Source organism: Bemisia tabaci, chromosome 2 (assembly GCF_918797505.1).
Source record: "Bemisia tabaci chromosome 2, PGI_BMITA_v3".
In the NCBI taxonomy this organism is placed as follows: Eukaryota; Metazoa; Arthropoda; class Insecta; order Hemiptera; family Aleyrodidae; genus Bemisia; species Bemisia tabaci.
In genome coordinates, this window is record NC_092794.1 from 39,787,474 (window position 1) to 39,813,328 (window position 25,855).

At 40.6% G+C, this 25,855-nt stretch overlaps 1 protein-coding gene across 1 annotated transcript in view; it reads left to right on the plus strand.

Annotated features, from left to right (window-relative positions):
• LOC140223909 (dynein beta chain, ciliary-like) overlaps positions 1 to 25,855 on the plus strand; it is a 99,530-nt gene that overhangs the window by 66,792 nt on the left and 6,883 nt on the right. Inside the window, exon 5 of the mRNA XM_072296413.1 lies at positions 5,727 to 6,011. Within this exon, the coding sequence (XP_072152514.1) occupies positions 5,727 to 6,011 (285 nt within the window). The remainder of the gene's footprint in view (positions 1 to 5,726; positions 6,012 to 25,855) is intronic.

Consider the following 25,855-nt stretch of genomic DNA (forward strand, 5'->3'; position numbering starts at 1 on the left):
TGCTTACGACTAAGAGTTCCGTCCTTTGGTCCGCTTGGGGCACTCTACGACAGAAGTGGAAGCTGTCGTAGAGTGTTTTTTTCTTCTTTCGGTGAAGAGGGGAACAAAGAAAAATTTTCTGAGGTTTTTGGCAAGAGGATGGTGACTTTAGCACTTCAAAGATTTGTATCTAGACGCGGAATTCCTCTAACAATATATTCGGATCAAGCAAAAACGTTTATTGGTTCTAGAAATAATCTTAGGCAACCCCTGTTGTTTGAAAATAACCTTCCAGCTGAAATTTTAAATTACTTGCAAGAGAAACAGGTTGAATGGAAGTTCATCCCTCGTTACTCTCCTAATTTTGGTGGTTTATGGGAGAGTTGTGTCAAAAGTTTCAAACATCATTTTTCCAAAACTGTAACAACAAACGTACTTCATTTCGAAGAATTCTCAACAATCCTTGACAAAATCGAAGCAATCCTGAATTCTCGACCTCTTTGGCCAATGTCAAACGATCCTAATTACCTCTCTCCACTAACTCCTGGCCACTTCTTGATTGGTTCTGCAATGACCGATATATTAAATACTAAAGCAGAATATCCAACTTCGTCGGTCACAAATTGGAAGTTAATTAAAAAATTATATGAAAAATTTTGGAAACGTTGGTCAATGGAATACTTGCATCAGCAGCAACAAAGATGTAAATGGGTAAAACAAACCAATATTAGGGTCAACACATTAGTGATATTAAAAGATAAGTTCTTGCCTCCTCTGCTTTGGAGAATGGGCCGAATTATAAAGCTTCACCCAGGTAATGACAACATACCTAGAGTAGCATCAATTGGATAGCATTTTGCAATTCGGAACTATAGGCAGAACGGTAGGTTTTCAGGAGAGCAACTTTTGCAAAAACCATTGGCGTTTTTCATCAAAACGATCAATGTTGCGGTTTGATGGTTCATTTTATAGCTATGGAGTTCCTTTAACACCCTGTGTTGATAGATTCGTCAAAAACATCACACTGTTGCCAATAATTACAAAAAAAGGCTATAGTTCCTTATTGCAAAATGAAGAATCCGGGAAAGCTCATTTTGCAATTAGGAACTATAGATTGTTTTAGCACTGACTGCATAGGGGAGACGACCCTGGTGTCACTATTACAAACTGGAGGGTTAACCCCAACAGAGAAAACACCCCTTCCTTCCATCATACGAGGAAGGGGGAGGTGCATTGTCCCTGCGGAAAGATATACTACAAAAAACAGGGTGTGCCAAAAATATGGATACCTACCGACTTGCTAATATTTCGAGAATGGTAGCAAATATTAACATGCAATTTGGACGGGAGGGTTTATAGATTTGATTGACATAAATCGATCAAAAAATGAAAGCATGAATCGATTAACACCGACTCGATCGACAAATTATTGAAAAACCGGTGTCATGATTCCGACATGACCGACATGAATCGATCGAAAAGTTAGAACATGAACCGATTGACGTGATTTGATCGGCACTGATTCGATTGACGACCGTGAATCGATCAAAAACCAGCGAATCGATCCGCAAATCCGTGAATCGATTGACAACCCCGTGATTCGTTCGAAAAATCCGTGAATTGATCGATAAACCCTTGAATAGGTCAACAAACCCGTGAATCGTGAAATTTTGAAAATTCGAAAATCCAAGATTAAGGATGTGGCCTATAATGCTATCTCGGCTCCTGTTCGATGGATCTTGCTGATTTTTGGTAACCGGGGGTATTTTTCGACAGGAAACTCGAATTTCTGGTCAAATTTTGAAAATTCAAAAATCCAAGATGGCGGATGTGGCCTAAAATGCTATCTCGGCTCCTGTTCGATCTTGCTTTGTTGTTCCTGATCTTGCTGATTTTTGGTACCCGGGGGTATTTTTCGACGGGAAACTCGAATTTCTGGTCAAATTTTGAAAATTCAAAAATCCAAGATGGCGGATGTGGCCTAAAATGCTATCTCGGCTCGTGCTCCATCTATCGCGGTGAATCTTGGTACCAGGTAGTATTTTTGGATGGGAAACTCGAATTTCTGATCGAATTTTGAAAATTCAAAAATCCAAGATGGTGGATGTGGCCAAAAATGACCTTACTTGAGGAAGTATCCCCTGGGGGATCTTTCATTCCTCGGACACACGTTTAAAGGGGAGCTCAGAAGACGCAACATCAAACTTGTTTTTCGTGGATTGAAATGCGAAAAATATCGGAGAAATTATTTGTGGCTTATGCGTAGTAAATACTTCAAAAAACGCAAAAATCAAAAATCACTGAACAAGCTCAATGTCAAAATTTGAAAAATTTCAATTTTTCGAAACTCGGCTAGGAATTTGAGATTCCCGGCCAAAAATACCCCCTATACAACCAAGATTCACCACGATAGGTCGAGCAGCCCGAGATAGCATTTTAGGCCACATCCGCCATCTCGGATTTTCAAATTTTCAAAATTTGACCAGAAATTCAAGTTTCCCGTTCAAAATCCCTAATAGCACAGTTACACAATGGAATGTTTTTAAAATGTTTCAAATTATGTCAATCTCGGATCAGTCATTGACATATGTTTCCAACAAATTTTCAAAACGAATACATGAAATGGGCAAGTTGGCCGTGTCTTTGAAACGTATTGAAAACAAATCGAAAATGTTTCTAATTGCGGTCATTCAAACTTTTTTAAAAATAAGTTGGAAACGTTTCAAACTTATTTCAAAAAGGCATAAATAACCCACCCAAAAAATGTGTAAGAATTGTGTCAGCTATGTGTTGTCAATATATTGCAGTCCGTTCAATAAACTATATCAGAAAGGTTTCAAAAACATTTCAAAACCATTGCCATAGCTAAGCTTATGATTGAAACATATTTACGGAACATTTCTGCCACAATTTATATGAAAATCAATGAACCTTTATTGACATCTATCGGAAAAAATTTGTAATGGTGTCAATTTTTTTTTAACGACCCAGGCACAGATTCATATTAGATTTGTGTACGATATGTTGGGAAAGGAGATCAACTAAATATTTTGGAAACATTTCTAAAACATATTTAAAACGTTGCTGCAGAAATTATTGGAAGTTCGAAGTTTCTGAGAAATAAGCCTGACATATTTCTGACACAATTTAGCAACGTTTCCAAGATCCTTCAAAAACATGTTTCAGAAACAACTGGCAGATATTTCGTATTTTTAATCTGATAAGGTACAGCTATATGTTGAATTTATGTATGAAACGTGACGGAATGGTATTTGAAACGCCTTCAGATTTTCGTGTACGAATTTCCCTCATGGCTCTCCAGTTGAAATACTCGTATCACTCTCATTTAATTGATCCGCGGCGATCGCACGTCATAACCATTTATAAAATTAATTTAAACGCATAAGGGTAAGGAAATTTATTTCAGAAATGTGTCAGGAATATATCAGTTAAACAAAACAGTGCCTTGATTGTCATTAAAACCTGGTGAACACAAGTTGAAAACATTTCTCAGACCTTTCTAAAAATTTTCCTAGATCAAACTGAACCCACCAGAGAGCGTTGACGTTTCATTTTCCAATTTTACCAAATTTTGGTTTATTTTTTTGTCTCAAGGTTTACTTTTTGGCTATTTAATTATGCAGAGTTAAAAATAGTTTTAAATTCTTGGTATGCATCGCATTTATCTCCATAAGAGCTTATAAGTTATGGATTATCTAAAATATTGAAACCGTACATCATGCTTTGCGTATACCTACTTTTCTAAAGTGAGGACGTCCTAATCCCTCTGATAGTTTAATACTGATGGAGTGAACCCATAGTTCCATACTCTCCTTAGGCATAGTCTGTAATCAGGCCGCCCAGGCACTTGATTTGATAGCTATAATGCCTCCACGACATTTGTTAGAACAGATGTCAGAAAATTTTTTTACGGTTAAGAAGTAGTGACATGCGGATGTATTCAACACAGAGTGGGCTCGTGTTTAACACTACATGGACTGTAGTGCTTATACCGAAAATGTGTCATAAACATTTAGAAAATCAGAGGAAAATCTGAGTTAAAGGCTCATTGTTTTACAAATGTGTCAGAAATGTGTCAAAAATGCACTGCCAACGGAGACCTTTGCCCATTGTGTCATTGAAATATGTTAAAAATGAATTCGAAACATTTCGGTGACACAATCTGCAAATGTTTCACAGACACATAAAATGTGGTGACATGGGAATGTGTTGAACACAGAGTGGCTTCGTGTTTGACACTTCATTCGGGTTTTTAAAGTATCACGTGAAACATTTCAGAAATGAGGCTTGGTGTCATTGACACGTTTTAAAAACATCTCTAAGACTAGGTGTGCTATTACGGTACCTCCTGGTATTGAGCATTAATGAGCATTGAACATATAAATGAGCATTTTAGGCCACATCCGCCATCTTGGATTTTTGAATTTTCAAAATTTGACCAGAAATTCGAGTTTCCCGTCGAAAAATACCCCCGGATACCAAAAATCAGCAAGATCGATCGAACAAGAGTCGAGATAGCATTTTAGGGCACATCCGCCATCTTGGATTTTTGAATTTTCAAAATTTGACCAGAAATTCGAGTTCCCCGTCGAAAAATACCCCCGGATACCGAAAATCAGCAAGATCCATCGAACAGGAGCCGAGATAGCATTTTAGGCCACATCCGCCATCTTGGATTTTTGAATTTTCAAAATTTGACCAGAAATTCGAGTTTCCCGTCGAAAAATACCCCCGGACACTAAAAATCAGCAAGATCGGTCAAACAGGAGCCGAGAATGCCGAGAAAGCATTATGCCGTCCTGTCTATAGTTCCGAATTGCAAAATGGAAAATCCGAGTTTCGCATTACGCAATAGGGAACCATAGTATAGGTCCCAATTGCAAAATGAACTTCGCGTGATCCTGCGACGGCAAATTTTTGCGGGGTCGCTGAAGCGGGATAAAAATTGTTTTTGAGGATTTTCTTTTTCTCAATAGTAAGTAAATACCCTCCTGGTACGGAATTCATCATAAAAAAAAATTCGAAAATTTGACCCTAGTTCCTTATTGCATAAAGCTGTCCAATTAAGACCAGCTCTAGCACTTTGATTCGTAGCATCTCTGAAATTTGCCCTGTTCTAGACCCGGCTTAGATAGCCCGCCCGGGGGTGGCACCCTGTACGATTTTGACTGTATCATGTATATATCTCTTGTATGTATCTATGGTTACGCACCACCACTTGTCTTTCTGATCCTCTCTCACGTTCATACACGCTCTTCTGATCCCGATAGATTTGTCCTTATTTCCTTCCCATTCCCCCTTTTCCCTACATGGCGGAGAGAAAGTTCGAACTCAATTTTTGATGCATAAAAATTGGATTTTAGTTGTGAGTTCTTCTCAGTATATCTTTTAAGGCAGGGATCTTGTTGAAATCATTAATATTTATTTCAATTCTCGCAAGGCCTGCACTTATGCGCCGTATCCTCTATGGTCCTCAACCGTCTTTTCAGATTACATTTTCTTTATATAAGTAAGGCCCATCAATGTAATGAAAGCATGATGAATATCATTCATTTTTTTAAGGAATATCCTTCCTAAGAAAAAATAAAATCTCACTCTAACGTCAGTTGCATTTATGTATTGCCTTTTAAATGCGTACAGTGTGGAAGAACTGGGAAATAAGTAAATATGAAAAATTATAATATGTATTTTAGTCATAATATTGAAATATTTTTGAATTTTTTTAGATATTATTCTCCACCTCAATTGAATACAACAAACTGGAGAAAGTTGAGATAGGCGGAGTGCTTGGCCGTCATCTTAGCGGGAAAGTCAATAAAATGTTCCTCGAATTCCAGTTGATTATTCGGCGGTTCCAACAACTCACATATGACCCCACCGACATTGATGACCACGCTTTTGTTATAGATTACTCCAGTTTTCTGGGAAGGGTAGTGGACATTGATCGAAGGCTTGCAAGTATTTTGAACCAAGCCGTGTCCAACTGCCACAATTTGCAGCAGTTTCTGAAGGTTAGAATAATTTGTATTCCGCGATGCACATTTTGCATTATACTTTTATGCTTTGTATAGGACTGCCGCCTGCCGCTAAGGCGTACCTATTGCCTCCAAATATCCAGTAAAAAGGAGTTAAAATAAAGGATCATAAGTTGTGGGTCACTTGAGCTGGTCACGGATCAGTGTTTAATTGCTTAACTCTTGTAGATAAGCTAAATATATTAATATCCGTCCAAACAAAAACTTTCTACGTTCATTATTAAGCGAGATATCGCGCATTGAAGAACTCGGTTTTAATGTCACCCATCGCGGTAGTGATACCCTCGGTTTTTTCCACCTTCGATCAATCAATTAGTAATACACACATAAGTTAAGTTATTTTTCATTTTTCATGGATCTGGCAACATTAGCACGCGCCGACTATTGTAAACGAACTCGGACTTCGACCTCCAATTTTAGCTTATTCATTCTTTTCGGGCCAAGTGCTAAAAAGATCAGGTTTCTCTCCCCTCTCTGGGTCCCATTGACGCAAGTCGACCTACTTGAGCATTTTAGTCCGAGAGCACATGTTTATTTTTGGGGTCCCGGGGGACTGTTTGTGATACAAGTTGGCGAAATGGCTTGATCTCTTCATTTTGATGTCCTGTGACAGAATTTTGATGCTACTAGGCGCAATTTTTTCTGGTATGCCCCTAAAGTCAAGATGGCGCCCAAAATACTGCCACGGGGGTGAAGTCTGCGAAATTAATTCCCGTAGTCGACATGTAGGTCGATTCTGAAAAAAAGTTGCGGAAATTTTGGAGCAAAAAATTCATTAATAGCCTCTCATATCATGTGACGTATTGAACCCTATACTATTCTGGTCGCAGAATCCAAATCTTAAATTAAAAATTTATCCTAGCCCCTTGGGAAGTCTGAAATACAAGATGGCCACCAAAGTTATCCCCGCCAGGAGCATATAGTCAGCCTTGACCTCAGAATAGCAAGATATGTGTCAATTTACAGGTTTTTTGGGCCGTAGAATTCGTAATTGAAGGTGAGAATACCCTCTATTACAATATAAGACATCTTAGTTTTAAAAATTGTAGCTAACGGGTACGAAGCGTGTAGATTTAAGAAATAATTCAATTTTTCCCGTTCAAAAAATTAATTAAAACTACTAAAATCATCATTTATTTTAATGGATAAGCCCTGATTTGAGCAAATAATGATGAGGTCAAATTTCTGGTAGACAAGAAAGGCTATTATTATTATTACTATTATTATTATTATTATTATTATTATTTTTCATATTCACTGCTGTCACCAGCTTTGCTGGGTTGCTTTAAGCCCTCACACAGGGGCAAACAATGCTCCTAGGTATGAGGGCTGTTTGTGGTTTGGGTGGCCGGGTGGTGGTTATTTCACTCCCCCTTGGGGGGTGGCTCGTCACGGACTAGGATACCTGTTTTAGGAACCGAGGCAGGGTAGGTGTCTGGAGGACGCCTGCCTAAAGGTTTCTTTCCTGAGGTGGTAGGCGGTAGGGGTGTTTTTGGTGTGTGGGAACGTTCTAGGTGTATTCGCGCTGCTCCACCTAGCTTAAGACCTTCCGGAGGATTCTGGCAGTGCCTAACACAGCAGACTTCTGGGCCAATACTAGCGAATGTTTCCCAGGGATTTCGTTCTTCAGTTTAGTCCAGTCTTTAGAGACTGCTCCGGTAGCTCCTATCACAAAGGGTATGACTCGGGTTTTGGTCTTCCACATCCTGCTGATTTCGATCTCTAGGTCTTTATACTTTAGTTTCTTCTCAGCTTCCTTTTTTGTGATGTTCCTGTCTGCTGGGATAGAGACGTCAATCAGCAGACACGTTTGGCCTTTCCTACGTAGGATGATGTCCGGTCTGTTTGCCTCAACAGTTCTATCGGTTCTGATAGGGAAGTTCCACAGGATCGTTGTCTCTCCATCTCTGGTTGTTGCAGTGTTTTTCGGTTTGTGTTCATACCATTTATCTGCGTCGACTTCGATTCCATATTCTTTGCAGAGGCTGTAGTGAAGTTGGGTGCATACTCTGTCGTGTCTCTCGATATAGTCCTTTTGGGCTAGAATTGGGCAACCTGATGTTATGTGCTCAATGGTTTCTTCGAACTGGTGACAGATTCTGCATTTGCTATTCACATGTTTCTTGTGGATTTTCCTCTCTCGGTACCTTGTGTTTAAGGCTTGATCCTGTGCCGCTACAATTAGGCTCTCTGTTTCTGCTTTTAGTACACCTTTACTGAGCCAGATGGTAGAGAGATTACTCTCGATAGAGTCATTTTCTAGCATCAGTGGATACTGCCCGTGCATGATCTTTCCTTTCCATTTGGTTCTGATGCTTTCTGAGATTTTCTTTTTGATTTTTTGCTTCCTGCTGTTTATGGGGGCCACTTCAAAGTTTTCTCCGAGCTCGGCTTCAAACTTGTTTGCTTCTTTCGCAATGTGGTCTTTGTCTAGAGCAAGGTTGACGGCATATACGGCTTTGAGAAAAGGGTCTTCGTTTTTTTTTTCCTGGAGGTAGTACTTCGCATTGATGATGGAAGATTTGTATGTTGATTCTATTTGCCTAAGTCCTCGTCCTCCTAGTTTTCTGCTCACGTATAGCCTGTCAACGTCTGCGGATGGGTGGTGCATTTTATGCATTGTCAGACATTTTCTTGTTTTTATGTCTAGCGCTTTTATTTCTTTTATTTTCCAATTCAGAATTGCAAATCCGTACTGTAGAACGGGTACGGCTAGCGCTCCGATTGCAGTTATCTTGTTTTTTGCCGTTAGCTCTGTCTTTAGTACTGCTCTTACTCGTCGTATGTATTCTCTCTTTACCTTTTCTTTTATTGTCTTATGTTGGATACCTATACTTTCTTCCATTCCGAGGTATTTGTATGTTTCACCTGGGTCTAACTGTCGGATGCTGGTGTCGACGTCTATATCCATGTTTTCTCCGTGGATGTATTTACCTTTCTTGAAGGTTACCTTGGCACACTTATCTAGGCCAAATTTCATACCTATGTCGTCACTGAATTCTTTCACCGTCTCGAGTTGATTTTGCAGTTTCTCGTCGCTGCTGCTGAACAGTTTCAGATCATCCATATACAGGAGGTGCGTCAGTTGTTTATGGCCTGCCTTGATGTTATATCCATTGTTCATGTTGTTTAGTCGTGTAGAGAGGGGTATTAATCCAACGCAGAACAGAAGGGGGGAGAACGCGTCCCCTTGGTAGATTCCTCGTCTTATTTTAATTTCAGAGGTGATAATTGTATCTGTTTTTCCTCTTAGTTGGATGCATGTTGACCAGTGCTCCATCATGTTCTTACAGGCGTTTACTATATTCGGGTGCACTCCCATGAGTTCCAGTGCACGGATGATCCAGCTGTGAGGCATGCTGTCGAAGGCTTTTTGGTAGTCCAGCCATGCGATCGATAGGTTCTTCTTGTTCTTCCTGCAGTCCTCAATGATGGTTTTGGATATTAAGAGTTGGTCAAGGCACCCTTTAGCTCCTTTGCGGCACCCTTTCTGCTCTATAGGGAGTAGTTTGGCACTTTCTAGGTATTTGTACGTTTTTCCGGCCAAGAGTGCCGTGAAGATCTTATACGCTATGTTGAGGCAGGTTATGGGCCTATAGTTTTTGGGATTTGCCGTTTCTCTATTCTTTGCTATCAGATATGTAGTCCCTTTGGCCAGCCATGGTGGGAATTCTTTCCCGTTCAGTAATTTATTGTACTCGGCTGTTAGGTACTTATGGATGCTAGGGATTTTTTTGAACCAGAAGCTTTGTATCTTATCTGGGCCGGGTGCTTTCCAGTTTGCAAGGTTTTTTATGGTAGTTATCAGTTCATCATCACCGAGATCTGTCCATTCCATTTTGTTGTTCGTGACCTCTGAGTCTTTGATCCACCCAGCCTCCGAGTTGTGCTGAGTAGGGACTTCGTAGATTCCTTTCCAGAACTCTTCCACCTTTTCTTTCTCTGGGGTTTCACCGATGTCGGAGGAGTCACCTTTGATGTTCCTGTAGAAGCTTTTGCAGTTGGTTTCGAAGCTTCTGTTGTGAGAGAATTGATTTGATCTTTTCTGGTATCTTCTTATTCTTTGGCTAAAGACAGCAATACGTTGCCTCAGTTGCTCCATTACATTGTCTATACTGCTTTCTTCTCCTTCCGCGGTGTATTTATCCAGGATTGACTGGACTTTGTGGGTTGTCTGTTGTCCTTTTTCCTTGCTCGTTATTTTGAAGTTAGCTAGTACTGAAAGGTTCCTCCTCAGATCTTGGATTCTGAACTCAATTCTTTTTTGCCATAGGGGCTTACTTTCTTTCTTGTTCATTTTAGTTCCTTTTGGGCCGTTCGACTCGTCACTGATTGTGAGGGCTGCAGCGTAGAGCAAGCAGTTGATTTTCCACAGGTCGAGATTTTCTTCGCTCTCAAGCATATTTTGTACTTCATTGTTAGTTCGCATGATGATTTCTTGGTCTTTTTTCGCCCCCTTTATTTTCCTTATCGGCTCTCTTTCTTCCAGATTCATCTCGAGAACTTCTTGATACACGCTTCTTAGCTTTGATGTAGAGGTCGTTGTTTCTAGTGTGCTCGCCGTGTTCTGCTCTTGGGGAGTTGTTTCGTGTTCTGGTTCTGGAGATGGTATTCTTAGCTGCTTACTTCTTCTGGGAGTTTCGTTGGTTTGAGGTATGTTTGGCGTTGACTCTGATTCCCTGGTGTCAGTTGGATCATTCCGTCTCGACGGGCGGTTCTCGTCGTTTGTGGCATCACCTGGTGAGCTTTCAGTTGTGTGTTGGTCAGTGGATGCTTCTATGGTGGAGTGAACATCGTCTTTAATTTCTTGAAGCTGTTGTTCGGTTAGTTTTTTCTTGTTCTCGATGTATCTTCGTTGCGTGGCTAGCTTATTAGCGTTGAGATGCAGGCGGGCATTAGGGTTTCGTTGCCTCCATAGCTCGTAGGTGGCCTTTATGTTGTGGATGCCCGTGTTTTCCTTAACAAACCAATGGCACCATATGACTTCTTTGTATTCCTCTTCGGTCCATTGTACTCTCTGGGTGTGGTTGGCTGCATTATTCATTGTGGTAGGGGAGTTTTGGTTGTTATTGGTATTTTGGGTTTTTCTGGTGACACCCGGTTCACATTGTGTTGCTAGGTTTGCGGCTACATCAGCTTTGATTTCTTCAATTTGTGCCTCACTTAGTTTTTGGTTTTTCGCAATGAATCGTCTTTGTGTGGCGAGCTTGTTTGCATCGATATGCGGGCGGGTGTTCGGATTCCTTTTTCTCCAGAGGTCATAGTTGGCGTTTATATTGCAGCTTTGAGTGCTCTCTTTGATGTACCAGTAGCACCATATTATTTCTTTATACTCTTCTGTGGTCCACTTCACTCGCTCTGTTGCTTGCCTACGCTGTGCGTTTGTGTTCTTACCGGCCGGGCTAGTTGGTGGTGGGCTTTGGGCCTGTGGTGTTTGATTCAGCTGATTCTGCTGTTTCTGCGTTCTTTTCCGTGTTGTCCCAGAGACCTGAGTCAATTCTTCTGCATTATCATCGGTTCGGTCGGTTTTTCCTTTGTAGTTTTGGGTTTTTCTTGCTTTAGAGTTGCGCGTTTCCATATTTGTTCCCACGAGTAAGATGAGGATTTAAGAGGGTCCACCCGTAACCTCTTTCCGGGTAAGGCTATATTAACTCTGGGAGGGCGCCTGGTATCCCAGGGCTCCGTAGGTCGACACCAACATAAGCGCCCTGGTGCCAAGGGACCCGATGGGCACGGTTCGCATAACACCCCGGGTTGGGCTTTTCATTAAGTACTCCTTGGCACATAGAGTGTGCGTCCAGAGTAACTCGGGAAAGGAGGTGCGTCAATACCCCAGACCATAGGCAGTCCTCCCTGCAGATTTATTATTATTATTATTATGTTCTCGTATCTCAATTCACAGCTCGAGGCCGGCAGATATTTAGTCCTCCCCCGGCAATTCAATGCAAAGGAGAGTCCTTGAATTTAAAATTGAAGTAAAAATTTAAAAATGGGATTAAAACTTTAAAATTGGGATTAAAACTTTAAAATTGAAGTACAAAATTTAAAATTGGGACTAAAACTTTAAAATTGGAGTAGAAAACTTAAAATTGGGGTTAAAACTTTAAAATTTTTACTTCAATTTTAAATTCAAGGACTCTCCTTTGCATTGAATTTCCGGGGGAGGACTAAATATCTGCCGGCCTCGAGCTGTGAATTGAGATACGAGAACATAATAATAATAATAATAATAATAATAATAATAATAATAATAATAATAATAATAATAATAATAATAATAATAATAATAATAATAATAATAATAATAATAATAATAATAATAATAATAATAATAATAATAATAATAATAATAATAATAATAATAATAATAATAATAATAATAATAATAATAATAATAATAATAATAATAATAATAATAATAATAATAATAATAATAATAATAATAATAATAATAATAATAATAATAATAATAATAATAATAATAATAATAATAATAATAATAATAATAATAATAATAATAATAATAATAATAATAATAATAATAATAATAATAATAAGGGGGCCTCATAATAATAATAATACCTCAGGGGCGACCTCAATGTCGTACGGGAGGCCCTTTCGAGGGCTGGCGACCCCGCGGTACCCGAGCAAGTGGCTGGGCATCCTCGTGGCCAAAACATCGCCAGGAGCGTCCGAGGAAGTAGAGTTGTGCTTGTTCCAACTTGAAAAACCAGCTGCGCATCCCTGGTTGGGGGTTTGCAGCCCCCAGTCAGTGATCTTCTTGCACAAGACGATAAAAGAAGAGCCTCGGTCGCGTCAAGGGTTGGGGAACATGGCGCGCATAATAGTCCCCACGCTGGGAACGAAGATGGTCGTGGATCGTCCCAGTGTATGGCACGACGGCCAACCAACAATACCAACCCTGCTCCAAGTGTTTCGTCGACTAGTCAGCCGACGACCACTAAAGCAGGGAAACTCAGGCAACGCATGGCTTGGACTCTAAGCATGAATCAACACGTCATGCGTTGTTATTACCTCGCGTCTAAAATGGAAACGATTCCTGGATACCGGGCGGAAATGCGGAAACTTTTTCTTGATAGATTCCCTGACTGCAAAAATGTCTCAGAGCAGCGCCTAATGGACCAAAAGCGAGTGATACTGAAGTCTTGTAAAATATCTGCTGATGATCTGCAGAATATCAAAGATGAAGTCCAACTTGAAATTTCTCGCGGTGAATGTGAAGACGAAGAAAACGTACTAGAGGCTGATCCCGCGTCAGTTTCTTGCACAGACGGTCCGGTGGAACAGCGAGACATTGTACCGGGATTACACACTGATGAAGGCATCGTACATGCGGAGCATGATGAGTGTGCAACTGATACTGCTGACGAGAACGCTGATACGCTAGAGGTTGCATTTATTGCTGAAATGATCAAATGGCAAGGAGTCAGTCCAAATCTTAGACAGTCACTGCCAAAACTTCCTTACACTCCTAAGTTGTTCGCGTGTATTGAGAGGATGAACCGAATTATACCAGCACACATTCGTGAAGAATCAACGTTAGAGGAAGTTCATTGCATCATCTATTGTGCAGCTCAGGCGATAACACAAGCCGTCAAAGGCCCCACAAATCATGGGCGTAGGGGAATCAAACTGAATGCACCAAGATGGCAACTTAGGATTGAAAGGAAAGTGGCCAACCTAAGGCAGGAGATTGGGAGAGTCACCCAGTGTGTCAAGGGGAATACCTCAAAGAGGTTAAGGGCGAAGATGGCCCATGTGAATGAGGAAAACCTTTTAACCCATCTTGATACACTGAAGCAGAAGTTAAAAGTTCAAGCTGCCCGACTCAGAAGATATAAAAAATCATACCAGCGCCATTTAGATAATGCTCTGTTTCAGCGTAATGAGAGAGCCTTCTATCGAAGGATGGGAAACGCCGCGGATGTGAGAAACGCTCCCGAAGAAATCCCATCGAAAGATGACGTAACGCGATTTTGGCGATCCATCTGGTCAGAGGCCAAGGAGCATAATAGCACAGCTCCTTGGATTGAGCAGGAAACAGTGCGTCATGCCCACATTACACATGAAGGTGAGGTTGAAATCACTAAGGAAGATGTGCGGAGAGCAACTTTGCATATTCATAACTGGAAGGCTCCCGGACCAGACAAAGTTCACAATTTCTGGCTGAAAAAGTTAACATGTGTGCATACGCAGCTTTCAAGAAGCATTCAAGATATTATTACTCATCCTGACAAAATGCCGATATTTCTGACTGAAGGAGTGACGTTTGCGAAACATAAAGGAGGCGATTCGAAGGACCCATCTGAGTATAGACCGATTACATGTCTCTCCACGCTCTATAAAGTCATCACATCCATTGTAACCCGATTAATTGGGAGACATGTAGCTAAGTGGAAAATTTTGTGTGAAGAGCAGAAAGGGTGTCGCAAGGGAAGCTTCGGGTGCAAAGAGCTGTTAATAATTGATTCGGTTGTGCTCAAGCAGGCTGTAAAGGAACGTCGTAACTTACATGTGGGTTACATCGACTACAAAAAAGCTTTTGATTCAATGCCGCACAGCTGGCTAATTCACGTTTTAAATATCTACCGAGTCCATCCTGTCATTGTTCATTTCCTGAAGAGCATTTTGGCATCTTGGCGCACCAGAATCATAATACAAGGATCGGCGAGTGAATTGGAAACTGAGGTCATCCACATCCTGCGAGGTATTTTTCAAGGTGACAGTCTTAGTGCATTGTGGTTCTGTTTAGGCCTCAATCCCCTCTCAAATTGCATTCGAGAGATGAAGGTAGGGTTCCCTCTGCGTCGGAACAGACAAGTACTCCACGTCATCAACCACCTAGCCTACTTGGATGATATTAAGATCTATGCATCCCAAAGAGACCAGTTGCATCAACTTTTCAAGGTGATTGAAGAGGTCAGTGATGATATTGGCATGATGCTTGGAGTACCTAAATGCGCGACGCTCCATATAGAAAACGGCGTTATAGTGCGGGAGGATGGTTTTGTGACCAATTCTGGTGACGTCATCAATAGCTTGACAATGGAGGATGCTTATAAATACCTTGGAATGTGGCAGAGCTCTTCCATCCAGAAGGTGAGAGTCAAAGAGCACCTGGTTAACACCTTCGTTGATCGGCTGAGTGCGATACTTAAGACCTCTCTAAACTCAAAACATACGACCAAGGCAATCAACACCTTCGCCATTCCTGCGTTAGCGTACTCATTTGGCGTTGTCCCATGGTCTGACACGGAGCTTGAGGGGCTTAATAGGAAAGTCAGAACCTTGATGACCAAGTGGAATAAGCATCACCCAAGAGCCGCGAAGGAGAGAATACACATACCCCGCAAACAGGGGGGAAGAGGTATCCTTGATGTGAAGGAGGTCTGCCACAGCCAAGTCCGTAACCTGCGAAATTACTTCCTCAGTAGAAACGACAGCACTTTGCACGCTGCAGTAAATGCCATAGATAAATCCTACACGCCTTTGCGCCTCGCTTGTCACGATCTGAATGAAGAACAACCCTCAGACCCAGTTGCTGGCCAGTTGGAGGCGTGGGCCTCCAAGCCGCTGCATGGACGCTTTTATCATTCAGTTGCGCAGGATCATGTTAGTGAAGGAAAGTCTTTCTTGTGGTTATCGAAAGGGCAGCTGTATCCAGAAACGGAAGGATTTGTTCTCGCAATACAAGACCAAGTGATCAGTACCAGGAATTACAAGAGATATATACTGAAGGAGAAGATCGAGAGCGATAAGTGTAGGAAGTGTAATGCTGCATCCGAGACAATAGATCACATTACATCTGGTTGCGCATTGCTTGCAGGGAAGGAATATACCGAGCGGCATAACAACATGGCTAAAATTATACATCTAGCGCTGGCCAACGATCGAGAACTATGTGATACTGCTGAACCCTACTACAAATATTGCCCAGCCACGGTCCTGGAGAATCAGCGCTTCCGGCTCTATTGGGATAACCCGATCCTAACCGATAAAACCATCATGGCAAACAGACCGGACATAGTGCTTGTTGATAAGCGAGATCGCACCGCTTACATCATTGATATTAGCATCCCTAATAATCATAACTTGGAGCTGAAGTATCAGGAAAAGATGGTAAAATATCTGCCCTTAGCTGCAGAAATGAAGCGATTATGGAACCTGAATATAAATATTATTATAAAAATTAATAAATATTATTATTATTATTATTATTATTATTATTATTATTATTATTATTATTATTATTATTATTATTATTATTATTACTATTATTATTATTATTATTATTATTATTATTATTATTATTATTATTATTATTATTATTATTATTATTATTATTATTATTATTATTATTATTATTATTATTATTATTATTATTATTATTATTATTATTATTATTATTATTATTAATTATTATTATTATTATTATTATTATTATTATTATTATTATTATTATTATTATTATTATTATTATTATTATTATTATTATTATTATTATTATTATTATTATTATTATTATTATTATTATTATTATTATTATTATTATTATTATTATTATTATTATTATTATTATTATTTATTATTATTATTATTATTATTATTATTATTATTATTATTATTATTATTATTATTATTATTATTATTATTATTATTATTATTATTATTATTATTATTATTATTATTATTATTATTATTATTATTATTATTATTATTATTATTATTATTATTATTATTATTATTATTATTATTATTATTATTATTATTATTATTATTATTATTATTATTATTATTATTATTATTATTATTATTATTTATATGCGAAGTTATCTCCAGCTTTGCTGGGTAGTTGGGCTCTCTTTACGTGAGCAAACAATGCTCATTGGTAGAGAGAGTATAGTGGGTTGAGGCCGGTGTTAACTTGGCTATGAATGGCCAATTTACAGCCGACGATAAGGTTTGCAGTAACCGGGGTGAGAGCTGTGTCCTAAGACGCCCACCCAGAGGTTGCTTCTCGTCGATGATGGTGGGGTAGGGGTTTAGGTTGTGGGGGAACAAATGAGTATGGATTCTTTGGTTAAGGTTTTCAACTTAAGACTTTCCTCAGTATCCTAGCAGTTCCGAGGATTGCTGCTTTCTGAGCTGTGACAAGAGAGTGCTTCCCAGGGATTTCTTCCTTAAATTTCTTCCATTCTTTCGAGACTGCTCCCGTCGCGCCGATTACGAAGGGTATGACTTTCGTGTCCGTTTTCCACATTCTACTTATCTCGATTTCTAAGTCTTTATACTTGAGTCTTTTTTTCGGCTTCCTTCAATGATATGTTCCTATCCGCTGGGATTGACACGTCGATAAGCAAGCAAGTTTGCCCCCTTTTTCGCAGTATGATGTCAGGCCTGTTGTTCGGAACCGTCCTATCAGTTCTGACAGGAACATTCCATATGATAGTTGTTTGCCCATCATCCGTTGCTGTGATAGCTTTTGGCTTGTGCTCGTACCAGTTTGTTTCGACTGCTATATTGTACTCTTTGCACAGGTTATGATGGAGATGGGTGCACACTCTGTCATGCCGTTCTATGTAGTCCTTTTTGGCAAGGATCGGGCACGCCGATATTATGTGATCTATAGTTTCCTCGTGCTGATGGCAAATTCTACACTTACTGTCTCGGGCTCTGCCGTGTATTTTCCGATCTCGGTACCTAGTGTTAAGAGCCTGGTCTTGGGCTGCTGCAATTAGGCTTTCGGTTTCTCCTTTTAATGCTCCTTTGCTCAGCCACATGGTTGAAAGAGTGCTTTCGACTCTGTCTTCTTCCAGTAAGCGAGGGTACTGACCGTGCATGTTCTTTTCGGTCCATTTTGATCTTAAGGTTTCGGCTATTTTCTTCTTGATTATTTGGTTCCTGCTTTTAACTGGTGTTTGTTCAAAGTTTTGTTCTAACTCAGTTTCAAACTTGTCAGCTTTTTTGGTAATCGAGTGTAGCGTGTTCAGCTGGGTGTCCGCCTCGTGTACCGATTTAAGAAACAGATCTTCATTTCTCTTCTTTCTCAGGTAGTATTTCGTACTGATAATTGTGGACTTGTACGCTGCTTCTATCTGTCTCAACCCTCTTCCTCCCAGTTTTCTGCTGACGTAGAGTCGGTGAACATCCGCGGATGGGTGGTGCATTTTGTACATTGTCAGGTATTTTCTTGTTTTGACGTCCAGAGCTCGGATTTCTGTCATCTTCCAGTCTAGGATTGCAAATCCGTACTGAAGCACGGGAACTGCAAGTGCTCCGATGGCCGAAATCTTATTTTTTGCTGACAGCTCTGTCTTTAATACTGCCCTAACTCTTCGGATGTATTCTTTCTTGACCTTCTCTTTGACTGTTGTATTTTGCACTCCTGAATTCTCTTCCATGCCCAGGTACTTGTAAGTTTCACCAGGGTCTAGTTGTCTGATGCTGGTTTCATTGTCGATGGTTACATTTTCACCTTTAAAAAACTTTCCTTTCTTGAAAGTCACTTTGGCGCACTTATCCAGGCCGAATTTCATTCCGATATCGTCACTAAATTCTTTTACTGTTTTAAGCTGTTGTTGAAGCTTTGTTTCATTGCTACTGAAGAGTTTCAAGTCGTCCATGTAAAGAAGGTGTGTCAGTTGTTTGTAACCATCCTCAAGGTCGTATCCATTCTGTTGTTCGTTCAGCTTCTTCGATAGGGGTATTAGTCCTATGCAAAACAGAAGGGGCGAGAATGCGTCTCCTTGATAGATTCCACGCCTGATTTTGATTTCCGAAGTTACGATTTGGCCCGCGTTTCCGTTCAGTTGGATGACAGTTGCCCAGTGTTTCATCATGTTCTTACACGCGTTGACTAGATTTGGGTGGACTCCCATTATTTCCAGTGCTCGTATGATCCAGCTATGTGGCATGCTGTCGAAGGCTTTTTGGTAGTCTAGCCATGCTACGGATAGATTTTTCTTCCTCCTTTTGCAGTCTTCAATGGCAGTCTTGGATATAAGGAGTTGATCTAAGCATCCATTTGCTCCTTTTCGGCACCCTTTCTGCTCTATTGGGAGGAGTTCAGCACTTTCTAAATACTTGTAAGTTTTGCCAGCCATTAAAGCGGTGTATATCTTGTACATAATGTTAAGACAAGTGATCGGGCGGAAGTTCTTTGGGTTCGCTGTTTCTTTGTTTTTCGGTATCAGGTACGTGCACCCTTTAGCTAACCAAGGTGGGAACTCTTCTCCCCCCAGTAGTTTTATGTATTCTGTTGTTAGATACTTGTGGATGGGGTGCATTTTTTTGTACCAGAAGCTCTGTATCTTGTCTGGGCCGGGTGCTTTCCAATTCGCAAGATTCTTTAAGACATTCGCTACTTCTGCCTCATTTAGGGGAGTCCATTCCATCTGATGTTCGACGTTTAGATCCTTAATCCAGTCCGCTTCGGTGTTATGCTCTGTGGGAGTTTCGTAAATTCCTTTCCAGAACTCCTCTATTTCTTGTTTCTTAGGGGTTGCACCAGTTTCTGCTCCGTCCCCTTTGATTTTTCTGTAGAAGCTCTTACAGTTAGTTACAAACATCCTATTTTCCCTATATTGGTTAGATCGTTTTTTGTATCTCCTGATCCTTTGGCTGAACACTGATATGCGTTGTTTAAGTTGCTCGGTTACATTGTCAATATTGTATTCTTCTCCTTCGTCAGTGTATTTTTCTAGTATTGATTTAACTCGCTGTGTCATTGGCTTCTCGTTAGACTTGCTAGTCTCCTTGAAATTAGTTAACACTGAAAGGTTGCATCTCAGCTCTTTTATTCTGTTATCGATCCTTTTTTGCCACAGGGGTTTCGTTTCTTTCGCGTTGTTCTTTTTTACTGGTCTTGGGTTGTTTGCTTCATCACTGACTGTTAGAGCTGCCGCGTAGAGTAAGCAATTTATTTTCCAGAGGTCCAATTCCTGTTCAGTTTCTAGTATAGTCTTCACCTCACTGTTGGCCCGTGCAAGGATTTCCTTCTCCTTTTTTGCGCCGTTCAGTTTTCTGATCGGTTCTCTTTCCTCTAAGGTCATCTCCAGTACTTCTTGGTAGAGTCTCCTAATTGGTGACTCTGGCTTTTCGTTTTGTGATGACTTGGGTTCTGGCGTTGGGGCTTATTATTATTATTATTATTATTATTATTATTATTATTATTATTATTATTATTATTATTATTATTATTATTATTATTATTATTATTATTATTATTATTATTATTATTATTATTATTATTATTATTATTATTATTATTATTATTATTATTATTATTATTATTATTATTATTATTATTATTTATATGCGAAGTTATCTCCAGCTTTGCTGGGTAGTTGGGCTCTCTTCACGTGAGCAAACAATGCTCATTGGTAGAGAGAGTATAGTGGGTTGAGGCCGGTGTTAACTTGGCTATGAATGGCCAATTTACAGCCGACGATAAGGTTTGCAGTAACCGGGGTGAGAACTGTGTCCTAAGACGCCCACCCAGAGGTTGCTTCTCGTCGATGATGGTGGGGTAGGGGTTTAGGTTGTGGGGGAACAAATGAGTATGGATTCTTTGGTTAAGGTTTTCAACTTAAGACTTTCCTCAGTATCCTAGCAGTTCCGAGGATTGCTGCTTTCTGAGCTGTGACAAGAGAGTGCTTCCCAGGGATTTCTTCCTTAAATTTCTTCCATTCTTTCGAGACTGCTCCCGTCGCGCCGATTACGAAGGGTATGACTTTCGTGTCCGTTTTCCACATTCTACTTATCTCGATTTCTAAGTCTTTATACTTGAGTCTTTTTTCGGCTTCCTTCAATGATATGTTCCTATCCGCTGGGATTGACACGTCGATAAGCAAGCAAGTTTGCCCCCTTTTTCGCAGTATGATGTCAGGCCTGTTGTTCGGAACCGTCCTATCAGTTCTGACAGGAACATTCCATATGATAGTTGTTTGTCCATCATCCGTTGCTGTGATAGCTTTTGGCTTGTGCTCGTACCAGTTTGTTTCGACTGCTATATTGTACTCTTTGCACAGGTTATGATGGAGATGGGTGCACACTCTGTCATGCCGTTCTATGTAGTCCTTTTTGGCAAGGATCGGGCACGCCGATATTATGTGATCTATAGTTTCCTCGTGCTGATGGCAAATTCTGCACTTACTGTCTCGGGCTCTGCCGTGTATTTTCCGATCTCGGTACCTAGTGTTAAGAGCCTGGTCTTGGGCTGCTGCAATTAGGCTTTCGGTTTCTCCTTTTAATGCTCCTTTGCTCAGCCACATGGTTGAAAGAGTGCTTTCGACTCTGTCTTCTTCCAGTAAGCGAGGGTACTGACCGTGCATGTTCTTTTCGGTCCATTTTGATCTTAAGGTTTCGGCTATTTTCTTCTTGATTGTTTGGTTCCTGCTTTTAACTGGTGTTTGTTCAAAGTTTTGTTCTAACTCAGTTTCAAACTTGTCAGCTTTTTTGGTAATCGAGTGTAGCGTGTTCAGCTGGGTGTCCGCCTCGTGTACCGATTTAAGAAACAGATCTTCATTTCTCTTCTTTCTCAGGTAGTATTTCGTACTGATAATGGTGGACTTATACGCTGCTTCTATCTGTCTCAGCCCTCTTCCTCCCAGTTTTCTGCTGACGTAGAGTCGGTGAACATCCGCGGATGGGTGGTGCATTTTGTACATTGTCAGGTATTTTCTTGTTTTGACGTCCAGAGCTCGGATTTCTGTCATCTTCCAGTCTAGGATTGCAAATCCGTACTGAAGCACGGGAACTGCAAGTGCTCCGATGGCCGAAATCTTATTTTTTGCTGACAGCTCTGTCTTTAATACTGCCCTAACTCTTCGGATGTATTCTTTCTTGACCTTCTCTTTGACTGTTGTATTTTGCACTCCTGAATTCTCTTCCATGCCCAGGTACTTGTAAGTTTCACCAGGGTCTAGTTGTCTGATGCTGGTTTCATTGTCGATGGTTACATTTTCACCTTTAAAAAACTTTCCTTTCTTGAAAGTCACTTTGGCGCACTTATCCAAGCCGAATTTCATTCCGATATCGTCACTAAATTCTTTTACTGTTTTAAGCTGTTGTTGAAGCTTTGTTTCATTGCTACTGAAGAGTTTCAAGTCGTCCATGTAAAGAAGGTGTGTCAGTTGTTTGTAACCATCCTCAAGGTCGTATCCGTTCTGTTGTTCGTTCAGCTTCTTCGATAGGGGTATTAGTCCTATGCAAAACAGAAGGGGCGAGAATGCGTCTCCTTGATAGATTCCACGCCTGATTTTGATTTCCGAAGTTACGATTTGGCCCGCGTTTCCGTTCAGTTGGATGACAGTTGCCCAGTGTTTCATCATGTTCTTACACGCGTTGACTAGATTTGGGTGGACTCCCATTATTTCCAGTGCTCGTATGATCCAGCTATGTGGCATGCTGTCGAAGGCTTTTTGGTAGTCTAGCCATGCTACGGATAGATTTTTCTTCTTCCTTTTGCAGTCTTCAATGGCAGTCTTGGATATAAGGAGTTGATCTAAGCATCCATTTGCTCCTTTTCGGCACCCTTTCTGCTCTATTGGGAGGAGTTCAGCACTTTCTAAATATTTGTAAGTTTTGCCAGCCATTAAAGCGGTGTATATCTTGTACATAATGTTAAGACAAGTGATCGGGCGGAAGTTCTTTGGGTTCGCTGTTTCTTTGTTTTTCGGTATCAGGTACGTGCACCCTTTAGCTAACCAAGGTGGGAACTCTTCTCCCCCCAGTAGTTTTATGTATTCTGTTGTTAGATACTTGTGGATGGGGTGCATTTTTTTGTACCAGAAGCTCTGTATCTTGTCTGGGCCGGGTGCTTTCCAATTCGCAAGATTCTTTAGGACATTCGCTACTTCTGCCTCATTTAGGGGAGTCCATTCCATCTGATGTTCGACGTTTAGATCCTTAATCCAGTCCGCTTCGGTGTTATGCTCTGTGGGAGTTTCGTAAATTCCTTTCCAGAACTCCTCTATTTCTTGTTTCTTAGGGGTTGCACCAGTTTCTGCTCCGTCCCCTTTGATTTTTCTGTAGAAGCTCTTACAGTTAGTTACAAACATCCTATTTTCCCTATATTGGTTAGATCGTTTTTTGTATCTCCTGATCCTTTGGCTGAACACTGATATGCGTTGTTTAAGTTGCTCGGCTACATTGTCAATATTGTATTCTTCTCCTTCGTCAGTGTATTTTTCTAGTATTGATTTAACTCGCTGTGTCATTGGCTTCTCGTTAGACTTGCTAGTCTCCTTGAAATTAGTTAACACTGAAAGGTTGCATCTCAGCTCTTTTATTCTGTTATCGATCCTTTTTTGCCACAGGGGTTTCGTTTCTTTCGCGTTGTTCTTTTTTACTGGTCTTGGGTTGTTTGCTTCATCACTGACTGTTAGAGCTGCCGCGTAGAGTAAGCAATTTATTTTCCAGAGGTCCAATTCCTGTTCGGTTTCTAGTATAGTCTTCACCTCACTGTTGGCCCGTGCAAGGATTTCCTTCTCCTTTTTTGCGCCGTTCAGTTTTCTGATCGGTTCTCTTTCCTCTAAGGTCATCTTCAGTACTTCTTGGTAGAGTCTCCTAATTGGTGACTCTGGCTTTTCGTTTTGTGATGACTTGGGTTCTGGCGTTGGGGCTAACGGCTCAGGGTTGGTCTCTGTCAGCTCATCGCTCGTAGGTTGCTGGTTTCCAGGAGGAGTTTGTGACGCTTGGCTTGAGATGTTTAGCTCGGCTAGGATGTCTTGGGATAGGATATCATCCAGTGCATCAGGTGCCACTTGGGGGGCTTCTCCGGCATGTTCCACAGTTGATGCTTCTAGTGTGGCAATAGCATCTGCTTTAATTTCTTCAAGCAACTCATCGCTAAGTTTCCTTTTGTTTTCTATGTATCTTCTCTGCGTGGCTAGTTTATTCGCATTGATGTGTAATCGGGTGTCAGGGTTCCTAGCTCTCCATAAATCGTACGTCTCCTTTATGTTGCAAAAGCCTGTACCTTCTTTAGTATACCAGTGACACCACATGATTTCTTTGTACTCTTCTTGAGTCCATTTAATTCTTTGTGAGGATTGGGCTACTTGAGACGATATTCCCTCATCCTCTGGATCTTTTTGGTTGGCTGAATTATTATTATTATTATTATTATTATTATTATTATTATTATTATTATTATTATTATTATTATTATTATTATTATTATTATTATTATTATTATTATTATTATTATTATTATTATTATTATTATTATTTTCCATATTCACTGCTGTCACCAGCTTTGCTGGGTTGCTTTGAGCCCTCACACAGGGGCAAACAATGCTCCTAGGTATGAGGGCTGTTTGTGGTTTGGGTGGCCGGGTGGTGGTTATTTCACTCCCCCTTGAGGGGTGGCTCGTCACGGACTAGGATACCTGTTTTAGGAACCGAGGCAGGGTAGGTGTCTGGAGGACGCCTGCCTAAAGGTTTCTTTCCTGAGGTGGTAGGCGGTAGGGGTGTTTTTGGTGTGTGGGAACGTTCTAGGTGTATTCGCGCTGCTCCACCTAGCTTAAGACCTTCCGGAGGATTCTGGCAGTGCCTAACACAGCAGACTTCTGGGCCAATACTAGCGAATGTTTCCCAGGGATTTCGTTCTTCAGTTTAGTCCAGTCTTTAGAGACTGCTCCAGTAGCTCCTATCACAAAGGGTATGACTCGGGTTTTGGTCTTCCACATCCTGCTGATTTCGATCTCTAGGTCTTTATACTTTAGTTTCTTCTCAGCTTCCTTTTTTGTGATGTTCCTGTCTGCTGGGATAGAGACGTCAATCAGCAGACACGTTTGGCCTTTCCTACGTAGGATGATGTCCGGTCTGTTTGCCTCAACAGTTCTATCGGTTCTGATAGGGAAGTTCCACAGGATCGTTGTCTCTCCATCTCTGGTTGTTGCAGTGTTATTATTATTATTATTATTATTATTATTATTATTATTATTATTATTATTATTATTATTATTATTATTATTATTATTATTATTATTATTATTATTATTATTTATATGCGAAGTTATCTCCAGCTTTGCTGGGTAGTTGGGCTCTCTTCACGTGAGCCAACAATGCTCATTGGTAGAGAGAGTATAGTGGGTTGAGGCCGGTGTTAACTTGGCTATGAATGGCCAATTTACAGCCGACGATAAGGTTTGCAGTAACCGGGGTGAGAACTGTGTCCTAAGACGCCCACCCAAAGGTTGCTTCTCGTCGATGATGGTGGGGTAGGGGTTTAGGTTGTGGGGGAACAAATGAGTATGGATTCTTTGGTTAAGGTTTTCAACTTAAGACTTTCCTCAGTATCCTAGCAGTTCCGAGGATTGCTGCTTTCTGAGCTGTGACAAGAGAGTGCTTCCCAGGGATTTCTTCCTTAAATTTCTTCCATTCTTTCGAGACTGCTCCCGTCGCGCCGATTACGAAGGGTATGACTTTCGTGTCCGTTTTCCACATTCTACTTATCTCGATTTCTAAGTCTTTATACTTGAGTCTTTTTTCGGCTTCCTTCAATGATATGTTCCTATCCGCTGGGATTGACAAGTCGATAAGCAAGCAAGTTTGCCCCCTTTTTCGCAGTATGATGTCAGGCCTGTTGTTCGGAACCGTCCTATCAGTTCTGACAGGAACATTCCATATGATAGTTGTTTGTCCATCATCCGTTGCTGTGATAGCTTTTGGCTTGTGCTCGTACCAGTTTGTTTCGACTGCTATATTGTACTCTTTGCACAGGTTATGATGGAGATGGGTGCACACTCTGTCATGCCGTTCTATGTAGTCCTTTTTGGCAAGGATCGGGCACG